Source organism: Salvelinus namaycush, chromosome 37 (assembly GCF_016432855.1).
Source record: "Salvelinus namaycush isolate Seneca chromosome 37, SaNama_1.0, whole genome shotgun sequence".
NCBI classification, from domain to species: domain Eukaryota; kingdom Metazoa; phylum Chordata; class Actinopteri; order Salmoniformes; family Salmonidae; genus Salvelinus; species Salvelinus namaycush.
In genome coordinates this window covers 12,493,186-12,515,576 of record NC_052343.1, presented here as the reverse complement: position 1 = coordinate 12,515,576, position 22,391 = coordinate 12,493,186, and the positions used below count along the sequence as shown (strand labels likewise).

General features: G+C 40.2%; 1 protein-coding gene across 1 annotated transcript; it reads right to left on the bottom strand.

Annotated features, from left to right (window-relative positions):
• Positions 1-12,405: 12,405 nt before the first annotated feature.
• LOC120031362 (protein rapunzel-like) lies at positions 12,406-22,007 on the bottom strand. Its single transcript, XM_038977079.1, has 3 exons — positions 21,905-22,007; positions 14,454-14,541; positions 12,406-13,952 (listed from the first exon to the last, which is right to left on the bottom strand). Exon 3 carries the CDS (start codon positions 13,905-13,907, stop codon positions 12,732-12,734), a length of 1,176 nt encoding a protein of 391 aa, XP_038833007.1. The 5' UTR covers positions 13,908-13,952; positions 14,454-14,541; positions 21,905-22,007; the 3' UTR covers positions 12,406-12,731.
• Positions 22,008-22,391: the final 384 nt, after the last annotated feature.

The following is a 22,391-nucleotide window of genomic DNA, read 5'->3' as shown; positions in this document are numbered from 1 at the left end:
ATTTACGCACTGTAGCCCGCTGGCATGGAAATAAACCCCCCAGCACGCTGGTAGATTCCGCCAAGCCACGGATGTGCCCCCGAGACAACTGCTCAGTCCACAGACACCACACAAAAATAACAAACATTAACCATGCCCAACATATTTCAAAAATGAAACAGGTCGCTAAGCCTATCAGGGGTAAAAAGGCTATAGCTCCGGGTAGCAAGTTCCACTACCCTACCCAAATCTCCCACTGAGGTACACAGCCGATTACTCACCTCAGACCGATGTCCCAACAGAAAGTAGAACAAGAGTTTCCAGGCTGGGCAGGGCCTGGAAACTAACCATTATACTCTCTCCAACGCAACACACAAACCAAACAACAAAGGCCACCAATACTGGGCCTATCAAATTCAAACAAAATACGCAAACCAAACACGTACCTCCACGTTCTCCCAAACCAATACGTTCAAAGATCCCGGACGAGCCCCCACTTGTCACGAACCGGCTCAGAGCCCGTAACAAAAAGGAGACCACGTGGAGATCAGGGGTAACAAAATATATTTATTTTATAACGAAACTAGGTAGCACCATGAAACATAACCGAATCTATCAAAATGTCTGCCTGGAGAGAGTCTCCTTGATGAATGGGGAAGTGGTGATTTTATCCTGGGAGAGTGGGCCCAGGTGTTCCCCATGTAGCTGACGACCCTCCCAACTCCGCCCACCGGCATCCTAATAGGGAAACAAGAGCAAGGAGAGAGAGAAAACGGTAGACAGAGTGGGAGGGTCGTCACAGTTGTAGGTGGAACATCCAAAGACAATACATTTATAATAAGACAGTTTGAGTGTGGCTTTAGGCGTGACCACAAGTGTGTCTGTGTGTCTCAAGAACTTATTCAAGGAACGGTTTGTCTTCTTTATTCTTCAGCCACAATTATCTGGAGGGATTAAAATCATAAAGTACCAGTCCCCAAATGTGAAATTTGTCTGCCTCTGTGTTCAACCTCTCACAGTGAGGCTGTGGGGGGTTACATGCATTTCTAAGAAAAATACCTTAGCATTGAGTCAAAGCTATCAAGGAAGAACGGTATATTGTGTTTTAGTGCAGTCATGGTCACTTTCAGATGTTTGTGCTTTCATGAGCTGAAGATTATTGAGCCCCCCTTTTAGCTAGGATACAATAGACTGACAACATTCAATGCGTAGTGTTTGCACTGAATGTGAAAGGCTGTAAGTATGAAAGCCACTGAAATAAGCCTCAGGGTATCTTTTTTTAAAACCAATGCTTACTTTAATACACACTAATATTCCATTGTGGGAAATGTCTTTGAGGCAGTTCCAGATAAACTTGTTCAGTCTAGTAATGTTTGGAGATTGGTTTGTAAGAAGGAGTCAATCTGAGAATAGAGATACCAAAGGCACCAGTGACGAAACTACACATGTGAAAACATGACTGCATGTGAAATAAATGTCAAAATTTCAACATGTGATACCATCAAACTACGCATACCAACATTTGAAAGTTTTGTATATAAAAATGCTAATTTGATGTGAGAATTAGATTTTCCCATGTAAAACTGCAAATTTCATGTCAATCTCCAATTCACATGTGAGGTGAAAACATGTTATTCTCCTCATGTGAAAAGGTGAGGTTAACATGTTTAACGCATGTGAACATTTGGTTTCACGTGAACAACTGACCTCATGTGTCTCTTGTTTTCATGTGACAATTTCAGTTTAACATGTGAAAATGCGATTTCAGATGTGAAATTTCACATTTGACATGGTTTTTAAGGGAAGTAATGAAATGGTGTGGGGGTTTTCAGTGGTGGATGAAGTACTCAATTGTCATACTTAAGTAAAGATACCTTAATAGAAAATGACTCAAGTAAAAGTGAAAATCACCCAGAAAATACTACTTGAGTAAAAGTATTTGGTTTTAAATATATGTAGGTATCAAAAGTAAATGGAATTGCTAAAATGTACTTAAGTATCAAAAGTAAAAGTAGAAATCATTTCAAAATCCTTATATTAAGCAAACCAGACGGCACATTATTTATTTTTATTTTTATTGACATATACAGTTAAAGTTGGAAGTTTACATACACCTTAGCCAAATACATTTAAACTCAGTTTTTCACAATTCCTGACATTTAATCCTAGTAAAAATTCCCTGTCTTAGGTCAGTCAGGAACACCACTTTAAAATTAAGAATGTGAAATGTCAGAATAATAGTAGAGAGAATGATTTATTTCAGCTTTTATTTCTTTCATCACATTCCCAGTGGGTCAGAAGTTTACATACACTCATTTAGTATTTGGTAGCATTGCCTTTCAATTGCTTAACTTGGGTCAAACTTTTTGGGTAGCCTTCCACAGGCTTCCCACAATAAGTTGGGTGAATTTTGGCCCATTCCTCCTGACAGAACTGGTGTAACTGAGTCAGGTTTGTAGGCCTCCTTGCTCGCCAACGCTTTTTTAGTTCTGCCCACACATTTTCTAAAGGATTGAGGTCAGGGCTTTGTGATGGCCACTCCAATACCTTTACTTTGTTGTCCTTAAGCCATTTTGCCACAACTTTGGAAGTATGCTTCGGGTCATTGTCCATTTGGAAGAAACATTTGCGACCAAGCTTTAACTTCCTGACTGATGTCTTGAGATGTTGCTTCAATATATCCACATAATTTTCCTGCCTCATGATGCCATCTATTTTGTGAAGTGCACCAGTCCCTCCTGGAGCAAAGCACCCCCACAACATGATATTGCCACCCCCATGCTTCACGGTTGGGATGGTGTTCTTTGGCTTGCAAGCCTCCCCCTTTTTCCTCCAAACATAATGATGGTCAATATGGCCAAACAGTTCTATTTTCGTTTCATCAGACCAGAGGACATTTCTCTGTCCCCATGTTAATCTTTGTCCCCATGTGCAGTTGAAAACCGTAGTCTGGCTTTTTTATGGCGGTTTTGGAGCAGTGGCTTCTTCCTTGCTGAGCAGCCTTTCAGGTTATGTTGATATAGGACTCGTTTTACTGTGGATACAGATACTTTTGTACCTGTTTCCTCCAGCATCTTCACAAGGTCCTTTGCTGTTGTTCTGGAATTGATTTGCACTTTTCACACCAAAGTACTTTCATCCCATGGTGTTTATACTTGTGTACTATTGTTTGTACAGATGAACGTGGTACCTTTAGGCGTTTGGAAATTGCTCGCAAGGATGAACCAATGTGTGGAGGTCTTGGCTGATTTCTTTTGATTTTCCAATGATGTCAAGCAAAGAGGCACTGAGTTTGAAGGTCGGCCATGAAATACATCCACAGGTACACCTCCAATTGACTCAAATTATGTCAATTAGCCTACCAAAAGCTTTTAAAGCCATGACATAATTTTCTGGAATTTTCCAAGCTGTTTAAAGGCACAGTCAACTTAGTGTATGTAAACTTCTGACTCACTGGAATTGTGATACAGTGAATTATAAGTGAAATAATCTGTCTGTAAACAATTGTTGGAAAAATTACTTGTGTCATGCACAAAGTAGATGTCCTAACTGACTTGCCAAAACTATAGTTTGTTAACAAGAAATTTGTGGAGTGGTTGAAAAACTAGTTTAAATGACTCCAACCTAAGTGTATGTAAACTTCCGACTTCAACTGTAGCTAGGGGCACACTCCAACACTCAGACATAATTTACAAACTAAGCATTTGTGTTTAGTGAGTCTGCCAGATCAGAGGCAGGGGATGACCAGGGATGTTCTCTTGATAAGTGTGTGAATTGGACTATTTTCCTGTCAAAATATAACGAGTACTTTTGGGTGTCAGGGAAAATGTATGGAGTAAAAAGGACATTATTTAGGAATGTAGTGAAGTAAAATTAAAAGTTGGCAAAACTATAAATAGTAAAGTAAAGTACAGATACCTAAAAAACTACGTAAGTAGTACTTTAAAGTATTTTACTTAAGTACTTTACACCACCGGGGGTTTTACGGTAAGTGGTACGCTGTTCAGCTAAAATTGTGAAAACATCTTTAATCAATGTAAATACATTTGACATGATCACTTCGATTTGAACTCACAACCTCTGTATTTGTAGTACGCTTAGCATACTGAACTCCATTACATGGTGAATTCAATTTCTGATGAACTTCCCCAGTGACGTGGAGCCGAGACCAGGCTTTGTGGAATCTAGCTCCGATTATATCGATTCAATACTTTAAAAAAAGAAAAAAGGAAATGCCCACCATGTTTGTCCTCTGTAGTTGCGTGTCTTTTTTTGTTTGCTGAAATCCATACTTTTCCAATAAATGTTCATTGAATCCCACCACCAACGCTTTCCTTGTTGTGCATCAATTGGCACATGCACATGTGCGCTGTTGCCATTTTAGAGCAACAGCAATGAGCAAACAGTCAGTGGTTGTATTTGATTAACGGGTCAGTAGGTAGCCTAGCGGTTAAGAGTATTGGGCCAGTAACCGAAAGGTTGCTGGTTTAAATCCCTGAGTCGGCAAGGTGGAAAAATCTGTTGTTCTACCCTTGAGCAAAGCAGTTAACCCCCAATAACTGCTCCCTGGGCACTGATGTGGATGTCAATTAAGGCAGCCCCCTGCACCTCTCTGATTCAGATGGGTTGTAACTGTGTTCAGTTGTGCAACTGACTAGGTATGCCATCTGCACTGCTATCACTTTTCTCTCAACATGGATTTAATTTACTTATTTAAACAATTTGAGGGTTTTCTGTATAGTTGTCTAATGTTGCCCTTACAAAAAAATTGAAATATCGGTTTTCACATGTTGAGCTTAAATTTCATGTATTACATTTAGAGTTCACTATAAATAGTAAAGAGAACAGGTCCCAATACTGACCCCTGCGGTACACCTTTTGTAATATCCAGGAAACTAGATTTAACACCATCAGAAATCATGCATTCTGTTCTATCTGACAGATAATTCTCAAACCACTTGCAAGAAGCCTGATCCAGGCCTATTTCAGTCAGCCTTTGAATGAGAATGTAATGATCAACAGTGTCAAAGGCCTTGGAAAGGTCTATGAATAAGGCAGCACAATGCTTTTTATGATCTAAGCTATTTTACACATAATCTAGAACAAGCGCAGCAGCTGAAACGGTGGTATAGCCAGGTCTAAAACTAGATTGGTGCACATTTAGAATACAATGACAAGGGAAAAAAGTTCTTAGCTGAAACTTGGCGAGGGATTCTAAAACTTTGGAAAGGCAAGATAACTTGGAAATTAGACGGTAGTTATGTTGTTTCAGAGATTTGACTACTTTCCAGAAGTTCGCTAGATTCCCACCATTCTCTGATACACAGTTCAAAAAGTAGATTGACTTTACTTTTCTAACCAGACATTTATTTTTCAAATGTCTGAAGGGCTGCCAGTCAGACATAGTATCAGTCAGTCTAGCCTTAGCCCAAGCGACATTTCTTTCTTGTAATTTTTCAGACAATTCATGCATAAACCAAGGGTTTGATCTATCCGTTACTCTTAGTTTTTTTTATATGGAGCATGTTTATCTGCAACAGTGTTAATAAACAGAGGGGCCTGATCCGAGTCAGAGATAGTAGATATTAAAATGTGAAAATGCACATGTTAAAGTGTAGCGGACACGTTGGTCATAGTTGCTCATAGTCACGTAATGAGGTAGCCCCACCTGTGAATAAAAGATTAGTGTGGGCCCTCTTGGTCTAATGATGCTGGCTTCTCCTGTGGGCGAAATGGGTTCTAATCCTGACAGTTACAAAAGCACACATGACATTTTTAAATATCACAATGTGAAATGTTGGGAAAAGACCTAATGTTTTTCACGTGATTTGTTTACATGTAAAAAATATTACTGTGAATATTACTGTGAAACGTCTTGTGTCCGAAAACCACGTGTCTGACTTGTGGACATTTTCAGGTGATTTGTTCAAGTGTGTTCACATGTGCGAAAACCACTAGTTTTTTAATGTGTTATTTTCAGATGTGATTTTTTTAATGTGTTTTTTTTGTTGTAACTGAGGTGGGTCTTTTTATTATGTTTTGATGTTACTCCTGAATCACTATGCTAAATATGATACTGTTTTTTTAACAAAGCTGGTATCTACTTTGAAGTTCAAAGTGTAGGAATAGAGGTGAAATCAGTTATTGATACAGACATGGTGGCGTAGCAGGAAGATTGTACGTAATGCCTTGAGCTGAGAGGTTGTAAGTTCATATCCCAGGTGAGGACATGTTGAATAATAATTTCTGTATTAATAAACATACATAATGTATGTAAGTTGAAGACTGTGTGACATTCCGGGGACCTCCTAGCAAATTATTTTTGTGAAACTTCATGTGAAATATCCTCATATGTGAAGTGTTCCAAAACCACATGGTTTCACATGATTTCACATGTGAAAGGTAAAGTGATCACATGTGAACATCCACATGTGAAACTTCATGTGAAATATCATCACATGTGAAGTGTTCCAAAATCACATGGTTCAACATGATTTCACAAGTGAAATAAAATGTTGCATGTGCAAATCATAATACTCAAACTCTGAAGATCTTCTTCAGTCCTTTTCAACTCAGGTGTGCAGAGTTAAATCACATTTTAAGTTCGTTGACAACAACAGTTGCAAGCCTGAAAATGTATGGACCTTGTGCAGAAAACATGCTGCACATCATTTTGCCTCCAACAATCTTACTACCTCAAAGAAGCATTGGGAAAAAAGACCGCAATCAATAAATGAAGGATTGGAGGAAAATGACTCTATATTCTGTAAGCATGTTGTAATGTTCAAAGGATAGACTGTAACTTAGGTAAACTTACATTTAAATCAGTTCCCTTTGAAGCTTCTCACATGGATTATCTGTATTACTCCTTACATAAATAGACTGTCAGGTTCCTCATAGTGAAAATTCAATATATTCTCTACAAAGGGTTTAAACTTGGCTGTACATAGTCTCATAACCTTGTGATACATCTCAGAAATCCTTAACTTCCTAGTTTCTCTATGCAGTCCCTCCTCAAGGGCCTTGTGATGCTGCCAGTGAATTTCTGGAGCCCACCATCTGATAACCATTCAGTTATTTCCAAGGAGACAAGATTAACCAAGAGACAGGGTGATGTTAAGGTGATAAGTGCCAGCACAATGTATCCCTGCATGGCAGACACATCTTTTCTTTGCCTCGTGATGTTTTTCTGCGTTCCTGAGGTCACCTGATGGGCCGGCTCAATTATGGACTGTGTGGACAAATCATATTTATGGAAGAGTAATTTTGGGCTGATTGAAAGCATCTCTCAGCCTATTCACCAGTCTTGCATGGTCAGCCCCCTCCTGAGTATAGACAAAGTCTAGCCTGAGAGTGGAGCCATCCCATGAATGCAGAGGACACTTTGTGTTAGGTCAGGAATGGGCAACTCCAGACCTCAGGGGCCTGATCGGTGTCACACTTTTGACCCAGCTAACACACCTGACTCCAATAATCCGCTAATCATGATATTCAGTTTAGAATGGAATTAGTTTAATCAGTTGTGTTTGCTAGGGATGTGGGAAAAATTCATCACTCTGGCCCACGAGGACTGGAGTTGCCCATCCCATTGTTACTTAAAGAATTTAAACCAAAAAGAAATGCAGATGTCCGCAGAATATTGCGTCACAATTAAATTCAGATTGTTCAAAAAGCTGTTGAAGAAGAGATGACCATGGTGTCACAATATGGACACTGAAATCAAAAGGCAGGCATTAAGTCAGTCTAATCAACACTGTTCTTGATTTCAGATGGTTTATGATAAGGAGAAATGAACAATGAGTCTAGAGGTAGACACAAAACGGTCTCAAGACTGCTAGGACAAAAAGTAAAAAAGTCAAGTCTGATCAATAGAGAATAGTCAAAATTACTTCCTAACAGGTAAAAGAGAAATTAACCAGGATTCAGAGGGGAAAGAGATGGGCCTTCAACAGAACCCTGAGGTGCTCCAGAATCTCCATCATGATATTAAATTAAGCAAATAATGATCATTCTGCACAATTCCCCCCATTTAGACAGGCCCACTGGCTTAAGATGGACCAGCCCATTTGGCATTTACCCAAACTGTCAGGTTCTGACACATACCCACATTTGGATTATTCCTATCAAAGAATTTCATGACCTTAATATGTGTTCATTATTAGCCTGTCTGCAAGTCTGTCTCTGATTTGGCCAATATCTTGCCAAAAATGTCAATGATGCTGTGAAGCATTGCTGAATTCCAGAGACTATTTGTACCCATGCTTAATCATGGAAATGTTTTACTGAAAATAAACTTCACAGCAAGGTTATTATAGTTTTGTGAGTTTTATTTCTATTCGTTTTACATTTTTTCTTAGAAATTCAGTTTAGTTTCAGTTAGTTTTCAGACTTGGATTTACTAGTTTTATTTAGTTTGAGTTATATAAAATCATTTCTATTTGTTTTTATTATTTATTTTCAGTTTTAGTGTTAGGGACAGAAAATAGCCTTGTGTGGGAGCCATTCATTCTAGGAGCCATTCATGTGTTGTAGGCCTATAGTTTGTGTTTTTTGGGGATGTCACTTCTTGCCACTGGGGATCAATAATATATAAGTTCAAGGCATAGGTTTGAGTTCAAGGCATAGGTTTGATTATGTGTAAATTATGAATCAATCTTAATATGACGTGGATTTAAAATGGTAATCGTCGGTGCCCCACTCAGATTCAGACATTTCTGTCGCGCCGTTCAAAGCTATTGCTAGCTCTGGTTGATGTTGGTCATGGATATTCTCTTGCCTGTTCTGTAACAGCTTGATAGCCTTGACTATGTTTACCACGTTGTCAATTATCACGAGTAGGATCTTCTCTTCTCGTATGTCCCATGCGTCCATTTGCAAAGCAATCAACCCGTTTACTCTAGCAACAACAGGAGTTATACATTTGGGATCAAGTGTTTGGTTGAATTTTCTGAAGGCTGGTTCATCGCACAGTCTCGTGGACTTGCCAGACTGAGTGAATAAATTAACCAGTGCGGCTTCTCTTTTTTTTCTCTCAATTAAATTAGGTTGCCATGTTTCTGCTCTTTTCATGAAAACCGCTAAAGTTGGTTGTCCTAGCAACGCCATTGACGTGCAGCTACTAATAACTGGTGGCTGTCTCACCTTGTCTTTATCCTGAAATTGTTTGTATGATTCTTTGTGGGCGCTGTTCAGATGAACTTTGAGGTTGGTTGGGTCTGTTCCACACACGCTGCTGACACTACAATACATTTGCTTTTGTCTTTTCCAGCAATGAACTCAAAACCATCCCATACAGGGCTTTACCTTTTGCTGCCGCCATTGTTCACGCTCACAGTCAGCGATCGTCCTAGGATTTCTTCCCTGTTAGCTACTGATAGCTAGTGATAGTGATGCACAAGCTAGGCCTATTTGAAACATCGCCATATACTGGCAGCATTTATCAGCCAGATTCAGAAGCTTGAAAACCCCATCAGAAAAAAACTTGAAGACCCCATTTGAGGAAAACAATTACAGCTAAACATAATTGATGATGGTTTGTACTTTATTTTTGTTTGTCTTGCAGTCAAAGATAAGTTTCACTAAAGTTGACGTTTTTCAAATGTTTTTCTTACATTTTTTATTTCAGTTTACTAAATAGTTTTTCCAATAGTTTTTATTTTAGTTTCAATTTTCGTTTACTATAACAACCTTCCTTCACAGGTTTTGCAAATATTAAACATAGAAAGTAAAACATATTTTATATGAGTTAGTTATTACGCTATAGATATAGTAGTTTAAATAACATAATAACAGTTTATGATACATTCGTTTCATAGTTATGCTAGGAAGATGTGAACTAGCTAGCTGGTGTGCTAGTAGTAGCCATTGTGCAATAACTTCACATCCTCTGAGACCTGAAGTGGTGTTGCTTCCAGTCTACCACAACCATGGGTTGAGTGTACAAAACATTAGGAACACCTTCCTAATATTGAGTTGCACCCCCTTTTTAACTTCAGAACAGCCTCAATTCATCGCGTCATGGACTACAAGGTGTCGAAAGTGTTCCACAGGGATGCTGGCCCATGTTGACTCCAATGCTTCCCACAGTTGTGTCAAGTTGGCTGGATGTCCTTTGGGTGGTGTACCATTCTTGATACACATGGATAATTGTCATGCGTGAAAAACCCAGCAGCGTTGCAGTTCTTGACACACTCAAACCGGTGCGCCTGGCACCTACTACCATACCCCATTCAAAGGTGCTTAAATCTTTTGTCTTGTCCGTCACCCACTGAATAGCACACATAAACAATCCATGTCTCAATTGTCTCGAGGCTTACAAATTGTTCTTTTACCTGTCTTCTCCCCTTTGTCTACACTGACAGAAGTGGAATTAACAGGTGACATCAATAAGGGATCATAGATTTCACCTGGAGACACCTGGTCAGTCTATGTTATGGAAAGAGTTCGTGTTCCTAATGTTTTGTACAGTCACTGTAGATTTGAGAGTACAAAGTGTAGTGTGAGCTTGCATCCCAGGTTGGTCAAACAGAAACAAACTCCAATACAGTTTCCTAAATATATAGTCTAATTTTCATGTAGAACACATCATTTGTATCAACAAAAAAGAAACATTTCTATCAGTTTATTCGTGAGAATATTTTTAACCCTGCTCTTTCCAAAGAGGGGATGTGCAAGTTCTGTGCCTAAGATATTAAAGCCACATGGCCACAAAATTACAGAGCACGTTGGCTCTTTTCGAACTATAATGCCATAGCCACAGCTTCTGTCCCTCAGATAGCCCTGCCCTGTGACTCCGATTGTTTTGCTATGTCGTTGAATACATATATCACATTGAGTACAATACATTTTTCCAATCTGTAACTCCTCACCTTACATGCAGATTAAGGCAATCCTCCAGTGCAGTATCAGCCCTTTCCTCAAACATACTATACTGTGGTGACCAAAGACAGCAAACCAAATAAATCAAGATAATTTATTTTAACATAGTAATATCCATCTTTGTTTTTATTTGATACAGCAATTTGTGTGATAAGAGTAAGGCATATAGAGATACTAGAACAAAATAATAATTCCTTTTAGATCAGAGAAAACATCTTGAAAATGTTATTCCCCTCATTATCTAAAGAAAACCACACAAACATGCTACTCTGTATGATGCGATTATAGTGCCTTGTAGATGAATTATATTATCATTTGTGTTGTTTAGGGCTCATATACTCATATGTTGACAAAGTAATTTAGACACGGTTTAAAAATACGCAATAAGGCCCGAGGGGGTGCAGTATATGGCCAATATACGACGGCTAAGGGCTGTTTTTATGCATGACGCAAAGCGGAGTGCCTGGATACAGCCCTTAGCCATGGTATATTGGCCATATATCACAAACCCCTGAGGTGCCTTATTGCTATTATAAACTGGTTCTCAATGTAATTAGAGCAGTAAAAATGAATGTTTTGTCATACCCATGGTATACTGTCTGATATACTATAGCTGTCAGCCAATCAGCATTCAGGGCACAAACCACCCAGTTTATGATGTTGAATATGGAGTCCTTACTACTTAGCTTAACAGGGTGCAATGACTTGTGTTCTTTTCATCCCCTTTAAAAATGTTTAAGTTATTGCCAATGGCTAGTTTGTAATACACAAGCCATAGACAACAAACCACCACTTCATAATCATTAAAGTGGTACTGGTACTGTATATAGCGCCTTTCCAGATGCTCAAAGCGCTGTAAGGAGGGGGGGGGGTTAAACATTATGATACTAAATGTAAGCACACTTCATAGGGTTGTGGAACTATGGACTGAGTCGAGATGACCTGTGATACCAACATTGCTGTTGCACATCACAACAGGTAAAGATGTGATGAGCATATCTATGCTAGGCATTCATGAGCACATCTTCACAGCAATAATATGTCTTAGCATGCCTGTGTAGTGGGTTGGTTGATCAAATCACATGGAATGGGAGCAGGTTCACTGAAGCAGTGGGTGCCAAAATAACAGAGACAGGAATGACAAAACACAATGTCAGATGAGTTGTTGTCATCACAGGAGGTTGGTGACACCTTAATTGGGGAAAACAGGCTTGTGGTAATGACTGGAATGGAATGAGTAGAATAGTGTCAAATACATCCCGTTCGCGCCGTTCCAGCCCTTTCTATGAGACGTCATCCCCTCTGCAGCCTCTACTGTGTCATATTAATGTAAATTGCAGGAGCTGAAAATGAGTCAAAAGGTGCTTTTGTTTTTTTACATATAAAAAGAGGGAAAATGCAATTCTAGTTATGCAAACTATTGAGGGATTTTTTTTACAGACAAACATTAGACTTTATATTTACACACTTCATAAAAATTATGTGATTTGGTCAATATAGAATATGTATCAAGACACAAAGTTTAATTTACATTCTCAGAGGCATAGATCATGACTATCACAGTTATTATGTGTGGTTTATTTGAAAATGTAAAGCAGAAATTAGATTTTATTTACACTATTTTCGTAGGGGGGATACATAAAAGAAAAACATTACAAAGAATAGATTAACAGGTAAAACAGTCTTTGGTAAGTATCATGCTTTATAATAAATGTTAGCCTATGTTCCTCCTCATTAGTATAGCTGGGGATCAGATCTCAACTGAGAAAGAGAGAAAGTACTTGGAAATGTCAGTCTTAGTGTAAAGAACAAATTGGACTAAATATAATCTTGGTATCTATGGCTAATTATCAATTCATTTAAGTGAGAAAATGTCAATTGTAGTGAACGCAAACATAGAAGTTCTTGTGCTCCTCCCAGTAGTGTAGCTCTTCAGCAAAGCTCCAGGCACAAGCCAGGTCTTTGCAAGTCTTGACCGTGTGGACTGCACATGGACCTGGCAACTGCTCAAACAGGAGCTCAGCTGTACCCACTACGGTGAGTTTCTTCTGACCCTGGATCAGCTGCTGGATGTGGGTCTTGTTCAGAGGCTCAGGCGAGGCACTGTAGGACACCATGATGTTCAGCTTCTCGTCTGTTGCTGGCACCTGAAAGCGATTTTTTCCTGTGGGGCACTGGATGTCCTTTTTGTTGGAGAACAGGCCCGAAGGGGAGCTGAATACACGGACAGACCAGCACACCCAGTCATACTTTCTTTTCAGCTTCTCCAAAATGGCATCTGCCAGCTGCTGGTTGCTCAGGTCAGAGTGGTCCCTAACCAACCTCCGGGAATCTAGTTCAGCCTGCTTGGGGAAGCTGGTGATGCAGTCCTCAATGACAGCATTAATTTTCACCTGAACATCCTTCATCTTTTCACCCCAGTCTTGAAGAAGCTTCTCTTCGTCATCGCAGTCCTTTAGAGTGGTGTAGCCCATCAGAGCGATGAGGCCTATGCAAAAGAGTTTCTTCAACCTGGCACAGAAGTCTTCCATTGCGCGTCGACTTTTCTCCTCATAGTTAAGAGTAATTTCCAACACTGACTCTCCAGAGAAGTTGTCTCCCGTCACGGCACTATAGAGGGTGTGTAGGTTTTTGTCGCCACCTGTTTTGACAAAATGCTCCATGAAAAGCTTCTTCTTGACCTCACGAAACTTGGGTTTGGCATTGAGGATGTCCATGTACTTGCGGAACTGGTTGGAGATGTTCTCCTCTACAGAAAAGTAAGCAGCGTCCGCTCCACTCTTCTTGATCTCCTCGTTAATACGCTGCATCTCCTCTGAAACCACCTCCAGGCGTTCACGAACTTTCTGGAACTGCTCCTTCATGAACGCAGCTTCCTTGCTCTCCACATTGTCGAGGGCCAATTTCACGATGGGAGCAGCGATGGCGAAAACAGGGAAGAGGTCACCTGCGATACTGGCCACCACCTCAGCTCCCTGTTCAAACACTTCCATTACAGTCTCTACCACGTTCTTCTTCTCTGCTACGATCTTCTGCAGCTGGCCGGCCATCTTTGCTTGATATTATTCAGTGAACAACAAATAACAGTATAAAATCTGAAAAAAAAGAGCATAAGGACATGGTCAAAAGGATGTTTGAACTCTTTTATTTACATTAGACATGATAAAGTCTATGGTCTACAGAATGACTCGACTAAACTGACACTTAATAATAGCAGAGTTTACCAAAGTCAGTCCGGGGCCAGCACTACACAGCTGATGAAAAAAATCGAAGCTTGATGATGAGTTGGTTATTTGAATCAGTGGTGTAGTGCTAGGACAAAAACCAAAGTGTGCACCCTGGGGGGGGGGGGGCAGGACTGAGTTTGTGAAACCCTGGTCTATAGAATGACTGTTAACAAAGACAGAAACCTTTCTACTGACACTTAACTACAGCATTATTGAAGAACCATTTAAAACATAGACAACCCATCATCCCCCAGTTCAAGCCCGTAGTTAAAATTTAGGAAAAGTTCAACAGCAATACCAAAGTCTTAACAGTTAGGCCCATATAGTTATTTACCTACTTCCCTACAGTATATTCATATCTGAACTTACGTAGAGCTGTTCTGGTTTTGTTGGACTGTGGCCTGCTTCCTTGCTCAAACTCAACTAGAGTGAATCCCTGCTGGCCTCACAGTGAGAACTGAAAAAGAAAGAGAGAGAGGGATCAGTGTAAATTGCAGTACACAAGCAAAGCCTGCTGGGATTACAGCTGGACAAACCCAGTGAGCAATGAGGCAACAATGCAAAGAGAATTCACCAGTGAGGAAAGACACATAGGGGTAGATACTCTATGGAGTTGAAGGGGTGGTGCTAAGTGCATTGTAAGTGTACATTTGAAGAAATCACATACAGTATCTAGCATTGGAATTACATAATTACAAGCAGGAATTAAGACTAATTTCAGCCTGGAGGCCATTTTAGATTTAATACTATCATTATTTGTTACAGAAGAAGTGACAGAACATTTATTATACCGCATGTAAAAAAAAATATTATACAGTATAATGTATACACCTCTGCTGCAATGAATAATTGCAAATTGTATTTGACAACTGGCATGAAATTACTTTCAGGTCAAAGTACAATGTTATAAGCTCACAGTTTATTAATGAAAACCTAATCCATTCTCCTTTGGCCCTTCAACTACCACCACCATCCCCACCACGGTTGCTCGCTCAGCCAGTCCAGTCAATTCCACGGAAAGTGTGGGAGTGATGAACTGTCTGTTAGAGATTAAACTTGCTGAGCAGGAGTGCATTTTCCACAGAAATGCAAGTAACCACAGCAACAAGACAACGGAAACTATTCTGTCAGCATCTCAGTCTGCCTTTCTCTGCTGCTGAGGTCTGGCCCAAGGGGGTTTACACTGCAAAAGATCAGGGAAGATGTCACCCTCATTTCTCAACCTGATCTATCACCTACATCTACAGCTGTCAAGGGAGGCACAGTCTTTATGGCCGTAGAGAACAGCGACTACTAACACAGATTTGTCTAAGAAAATCCAAGAACTCTAGAACAATCTCAACAGGCAAAGCTGACAACTCTCACGCATTTGACCCTCTTCTCACTCCACACCTCATATCTCGCATTGAAAAGTACTTATTTTATTTTTGTAATTAGTTAGTGCGTTAACATTTCAACTGTGCTCCAAATTGTTTTTAAATTGGAGAATCTCCGCCACTGAGGTATAATAAGAACTGGAGAATGCATCCAAGATGTCCGACCGTTGTTTTCAAGGTAAACCTACTAGAGCTCACATATGTCGATTCATGGACAGTTAATATCCAGGTGGCATCCGGTTTATACGGACAAACATTACATGCGCACAGGGAGCAGTGTCAACGTCATACAAACCCATGGCAGACATTGGATGAACATAAAAATGTTCATATCTTCGGCTGAGTAAAAAAAATAAAAAAATAATAATAATAATAAATAAATAAAATCGGCCTCAGCAACAATTATTTGAATAATTCAATGGATGTTTTGTGCACAAAGGTGATGACTAACGTGTCTTATTAGGAATTTTCAAATCTGACTTCTCTATGTATTCGACCCCGGGTGGCGCAGCTGTCTAAGGCACTGCATCGCAGTGTTTAAGGCATCACTACAGACCCTGGTTCGATACCGGGCGGTATCACAACCGGCCGTGATCGAGAGTCCCATAGGGCGGCACACAATTGGCCCAGCGCGGTCCGGATTAGGGGAGGGTTTGGCCGGGGTAGGCTGTCATTGTAAATAAGAATTTGTTCTTAACTTATTATGGCTGGGGGCAGTATTGAGTAGCTTGGATGAATAAGGTGCCCAGAGTAAACGGCCTGCTACTCAGTCCCAGTTGCTAATATATGCATATTATTAGTATATTTGGATAGAAACACTCTGAAGTTTCTAAAACTGTTTGAACGATGTCTGTGAGTATAGCAGAACTCATATGGCAGGCAAAAACCTGAGAAAAAATCCAACCAGGAAGTGGGAAATCTGAGGTTGGTCGTTTTTCAACTGATTCCCTATTGAAGATACAGTGGAATATTGGTCATGTTGCACTTCCTAAGGCTTCCACTAGATATCTACAGTCTTTAGAAACTTGTTTGAGGCTTCTACTGTAAAGGAGGGGCTCATAAGGGCTCTTTGAGTCAGTTGTCTGGCAGAGTGCCACTGGCTCGTGACGCTCGTTCACGTGAGAGGTAGCTCGCGTTCCATTGCTTTTTCTACAGACAAAGGAATTCTCCGGTTGAAATATTAATTAAGATTTATGTTAAAAACATCCTAAAGATTGATTCTATACATCGTTTGACATGCTTCTACGGACTGACATTTCGTCTGCTCCTAGTGAACGCGCTTCGTGACTTTGGATATTTTTACAAAACGTGCTAACAAAAGTAGCTATTTGGACATAAATCATGGACGTTATCGAACAAAAACATTTATTGTGGAACTGGGATTCCTGGGAGTGCATTCTGATGAAGACATCAAAGGTAAGTGAATATTTATCATGTTAATTCTGACTTCTGTTGACTGCACAATATGGCGGATATCTTTTTGGCTGGTTTGGGCTCTGAGCGCCGTACTCAGATTATTGCATGGTTTGCTTTTTCCGTAAAGCTTTTTTGAAATCTGACACAGCAGTTGCATTAAGGAGAAGTGGATCTAAAATTACATGTATAACACTTGTATCTTTGATCAATGTTTATTATGAGTATTTCTGGAAATTGATGTGGCTCTCTGCAAAATCACCGGATGTTTTTGGAACTACTGAACATAACGCGCCAATGTATACTGACATTTTTTTATATAAATATGAACTTTACCGAACAAAACATACATGTATTGTGTAACATGAAGTTCTGTGAGTGTCATCTGATGAAGATCATCAAAGGTTAGTGTTTAATTTTATCTCTATTTCTGATTTTTGTGACTCCTGTCTTTGGCTGGAAAAATGGCTGTGTTTTTCTGTGACTTGGCAGTGACCTAACATAATCGTTTGTGGTGCTTTCGCTGTAAAGCCTTTTTGAAATCGGACACTGTGGTGGGATTAACAACAAGATTACCGTTAAAATGGTATAAGATACTAGTATGTGTGAGGAATTTTAATTATGAGATTTCTGTTGTTTGAATTTGGCGCCCTGCACTTTCACTGGCTGTTGTCATATCATCCCGTTAGCGGGATTGCAGCCATAAAGAAGTTTTAACACAGTGTCTAAAGAAGGGCCAGATGTATACAGAATGGTGTCGTCTGCGTAGAGGTGGATCAGAGAATCACCCACATCAAGAGTGACATCATTGATATATACAGAGAAAAGAGTCGGCCCGAGAATTAAAACCTGGCCCTCCGATTTGACAGGCCCTCCGATTTGACACACCGAACTCTGAGAAGTAGTTAGGCGAGGCAGTCATTAGAGAAACCAATGCTGTTGAGTCTGCCGATAAGAATACGGTGATTGACAGAGTCGAAAGCCTTGGCCAGGTAGATGAAGATGGCTGCACAGTACTGTTTATTGTCGAAGGTAGTTATGATATTGTTTAGATTCTTGAGCGTGGCTGAGGTGCACCCGTGACCAGCTCGGAAACCGGATTGCATAGCGAAGAAGGTACGATGGGATTCAAAATGGTCGGTGATCTGTTTGTTCACTTGGCTTTCGAAGCCTTTAGAAAGGCAGGTCAGGATGGATATAGGTCTGTAACAGTTTGAGTCTAGAGTGTCTCCACCTTTGAAGAGGGGGATGATCGCGGCCGCTTTCCAATCTTTAGGAATCTCAGACAATACGAAAGAGAGATTGAACAGACTAGTAATAGGGGTTGCGCCAATGGCGGGGGATAATTTTAGGACGAGGGTCCAAATTGTCTAGCCCAGTTGATTTGTAGGGATCCAGATTTTGCAGCTCTTTCAGGTCATCAGCTGTCTGGATTTGGGTGAAGGAGAAGCAGGGGGGGGGGGGGGGCGCAAAGCTGTTGGCCGGGGTTGGGGTAGCCAGGTGGAAAGCGTGGCCAGCCGTAGAGAAATGCTTATTGAAATTCTCAATTATCGTGGATTTATCGGTGGTGACAGTGTTTCCTAGCCTCAGTGTAGTGGGCAGCTGAGAGGAGTTGCTCTTATTATCTGTGGACTTTACAGTGTTCCAAAACTTCTTGGAGTTCGTGCTGCAGAATGCAAATTTCTGTTTGAAAAAGCTAGCCTTTGCTTTCCTAACTGACTGTGCATATTGGTTCCTGACTTCCCTGAAAAGTTGCATATCGCAGGGAATATTCGAAGCTAGTGCAGTGCGCCACAGGATGTTTTTGTGCTAGTCAAGGGCAGTCAAGTCTGGAGTGAACCAAGGGCTATATCTGTTCTTAGTTCCAAATGTTTTGAAAGGGGCATGCTTATTTAAGATGGTGAGGAAGGCACATTTGGGCATCTTCTACTGATGGGATGAGGTCAATATCCTTCCAGGATACCCAGGCCAGGTTGTAGAAAGGCCTGCTTTGGACCGTTTGACAGTGATGAGGGGTGGTCGTTTGACCGCGGACCCATAACGAACGCAGGCAATGAGGCAGTGATCGCTGAGATCTTGGTTGAAAACAGCAGAGGTATATTTAGAGGGCAAGTTGGTTAGGATGATATCTATGAGGGTGCCCATGTTTACGGATTCGGGGTTGTACCTGATAGGTTCCTTGATAATTTGTGTGTGATTGAGGGCATCTAGCTTAGATTGTAGATGGCCGGGGTGTTAAGCATTTCCCAGTTTAGGTCACCTAACAGTACGAACTATGAAGATAAATGGGGGTCAATCAATTCACATATGGTGTCCAGGGCACAGCTGGGAGCTGAGGGGGGTCTATAACAAGCGGCAACAGTGAGAGACTTATTTCTGGAGAGATGGATTTTTAAAAGTAGTAGCTCGAACTGTTTGGGCATAGACCTGGATAGTATGACAGAACTCTGCAGGCTAACTCCGCCCCCTTTAGCAGTTCTATCTTGACGGAAAATGTTGTAATTGGGATGGAAATTTCAGACATAATGGGGGCATAATGGGCATAATGCACAGACAAGCGCATGGCAGGGTGCGAGTACAGTGGAGGTAAACCTAGGCATTGAGTGACGATGAGAGAGGCTGCATCTCTGGAAGCGCCAGTTAAACTAGGTGCGGTCTCCGCATGTCTAGGGATTGGGGCAAGGGAGCTAACCGAGGCATGTAGAGCGGGACTTGGGGCTCCGCAGTAAAACAAAACAATAAGAGCTACCCTAAACAACAGTATACAAGGCATATTGACATTGACATAGGTAGAGTAAGATGATGGCAATGATCTTCAACTAGTAGGGTTAAACCACCTGAATATTGATATCTATTCGATTTTTCTTAAAGGTTGGTTGATTGAGAAATTAATTGTTATAACAAGAACATTCTCAAACACCCAACACTTGGGAAACAGATCAGGAGTTGCCAACCCTCCTAGAGTGCAAGCAGGATTTTCTTCCAGCCCTATTTGAAAGAGTTCACCCAAATGACAAAACAATAAATGTTTGTGTCTTTAACTAGATTGCAATCTATGATTTGGTTACCCACTGCCATCAACCATTAATATTACAATTTCTTGTGCAGAGCATTTCTGTAGTGGTAACACTCCCGTCACGTGTCACATACAACTTTACACCTGAGAACAGGTATCAATCCCGTCTTCCAACCTTCCCACTGTTTTTCCCAATGTGCCTGTCTCCCCATCTCATTTCATTACTGTCTGAATAAAGAGTCAAACTACCACAAAAATCTAAAAGTAACAAAGTCGTTGAATTTTGAGTGTTAAATTACTGTTCAAAGCATCCTGAATACACCTGACCACTCTTAGGCCTAAGCCATGTCAAAATACATAGATTTGCAGGGAATTAGCTTTAAAACAGTACAATTTTCATGGGGGAGGACCCCCAGACCCCACGTCTAGGGGTTGTGTTAGGGGGCAATGAAATTTGCATAGCAAATGTCTTCAAAGGTTGGCAGCCCTGTCAATGTAATTGATTAGAATGTATAATCCAGCATACTAAATATAAACAGATGGTCTGATACTGTTAGATCAGCAGCTATCATAAAAAAGATGGTGCAAATGGCTTTGAAAAAGACACAGCTCTCATTGATAAAACATCTGCATTCGAAGCCAGTTCAATGATGGAAGCGGAATGTCATGCTTTAGGATAGAAAAACATCCATCTCATTTGATTTAGCCATCCACACTGCCATGCTAAAAAATGAGACATTTCAGCTCTCCACTAAAACCCTAACTCCCAGGGGTTGTCTCATGGTCTGAGTGTATGTGAAGTATCTCTACTGCACTAAAGCAGACAAATTATCCAGGGTAAAGTGATGGTGATTGTACATTTTCTGATGTGCAAGAATTAGGCTTACACACTAGCCAACACATAGGTTGAATCAAAGTCGTTTACACATCATTTGAATTAAATGATGTTGAACCAAGGTGGAATAGACGTTGAATTTACATCTGTACCCAGTGGGTACAGACTCAAAAGTGCTATAGCTGTAGCTCTACAAGGGAGGCATATCTCAGGCCAAATAATTCACCAAATAACAAGCAGGCCAGTCAACCTTCAAATGTACATTAACTGATGTCCACTGACGAGCAGTTAGGCCTACTGAAGTAATAATGTCAACATCATAACTGATCCATTTGTATATCAATATCTGGCCATCAATATACACTATAAAATGTCTCTTCTTTTCATGGTTTGAGTCCTAAATTAAATAAATATCATTCAAAGCTGCAAGAATAAATGGCAACATTTGAGTTGCCCAAACAATCAGTAAACTACAGTATCTATGTCAAATCATCCTGTGAAGCTTGCCCACATAAACACTGACCAGCCATGACTGGCTGCATTTAACAAATGGACATAGCTCTTTGCAAGCCGAGAAGAGAAAATCATATTACACTTGTTGTTGTTAAAAGCTGTTCATGTGGCCTCTTAATGGGAAATGTATCGATTAGCTCGTTCAACAAGGGCTCTAATTGCTTTATTTCAGGACCTTGTTTAACTCCCTATACAGTCTGCATACCTCGTGGATTAATATGATAAGGCCTTGCAACAATATGTCAATTGATTAAATTCAGCACTGTTGCCACTGCAGTAGTACTTGTATCGTGACAATATATAATTATGGCCACGAGAAACACTTCCTGGAAAAGGCCTGCACATTATGTCACCGATTCTAGGCTACCAACGCCCAACTACTGTTTTGACAAAAGTTGTGCACATAGTTACATTGTGTGTTTTGCACAACTTACAGTAAAACATGGGCTATTATTTAAATGCGCACATTACATTATAAAGTAATGTTTTCAAAGATATCGTAGGATCTCAAAAAGCCATGACCAATTTGACCAGTCTGGTCGTTAAAGAACTGCGCAACTAATGAAAAGAGCTGCGATAACGTTTGGAAAATATAGACAGAACTGTGTAATCCCATTGAAGAAACATTTAAATGGTCATATGCAATTATCTTTGGCTAAAAACTCACCTTTTCATTCGCTTTAGTTTGAGGAAGAACACCAAATTATTTATCCGATCTGTTTTTCTCTTCCTATTGGTCATATGGTTCTCATATTACAGTTAAAGTGACACACCCATCGACAGAGAGCTAAACTTGGGTGGTGGTTAGACAAGTTGTTGAACAAATGATAGCATATTTTCCTGGTCAACATAGAAACTATAAACAATTATACTCCTTTGACAAATAACTGACAAAAGTATTTTACCAAGACTATTATAACATTTGCTGATGATAGTTGTGTTTATATTGTGTGAGCTGATGATTGTTTAGGGAGTAATGTAAATCAACTGTCATATATTATCAGTATCAATGTTTATGACTACATGTACCTCTGCTTAAACGTTTTTACATACAGTACCCTCAAAAAGTATGTTACATTTCCTCAGCTGCAGATAGAAATAGAACATAAACGTCCTAATTTACTATTGCATAAAATTCCTGATTTACTATTGCA

Bases quoted from the DNA above. Each gene is read 5' to 3' on its own strand.
- LOC120031362 (XM_038977079.1), bottom strand. From the start codon at position 13,907: ATGGCCGGCCAGCTGCAGAAGATCGTAGCAGAGAAGAAGAACGTGGTA.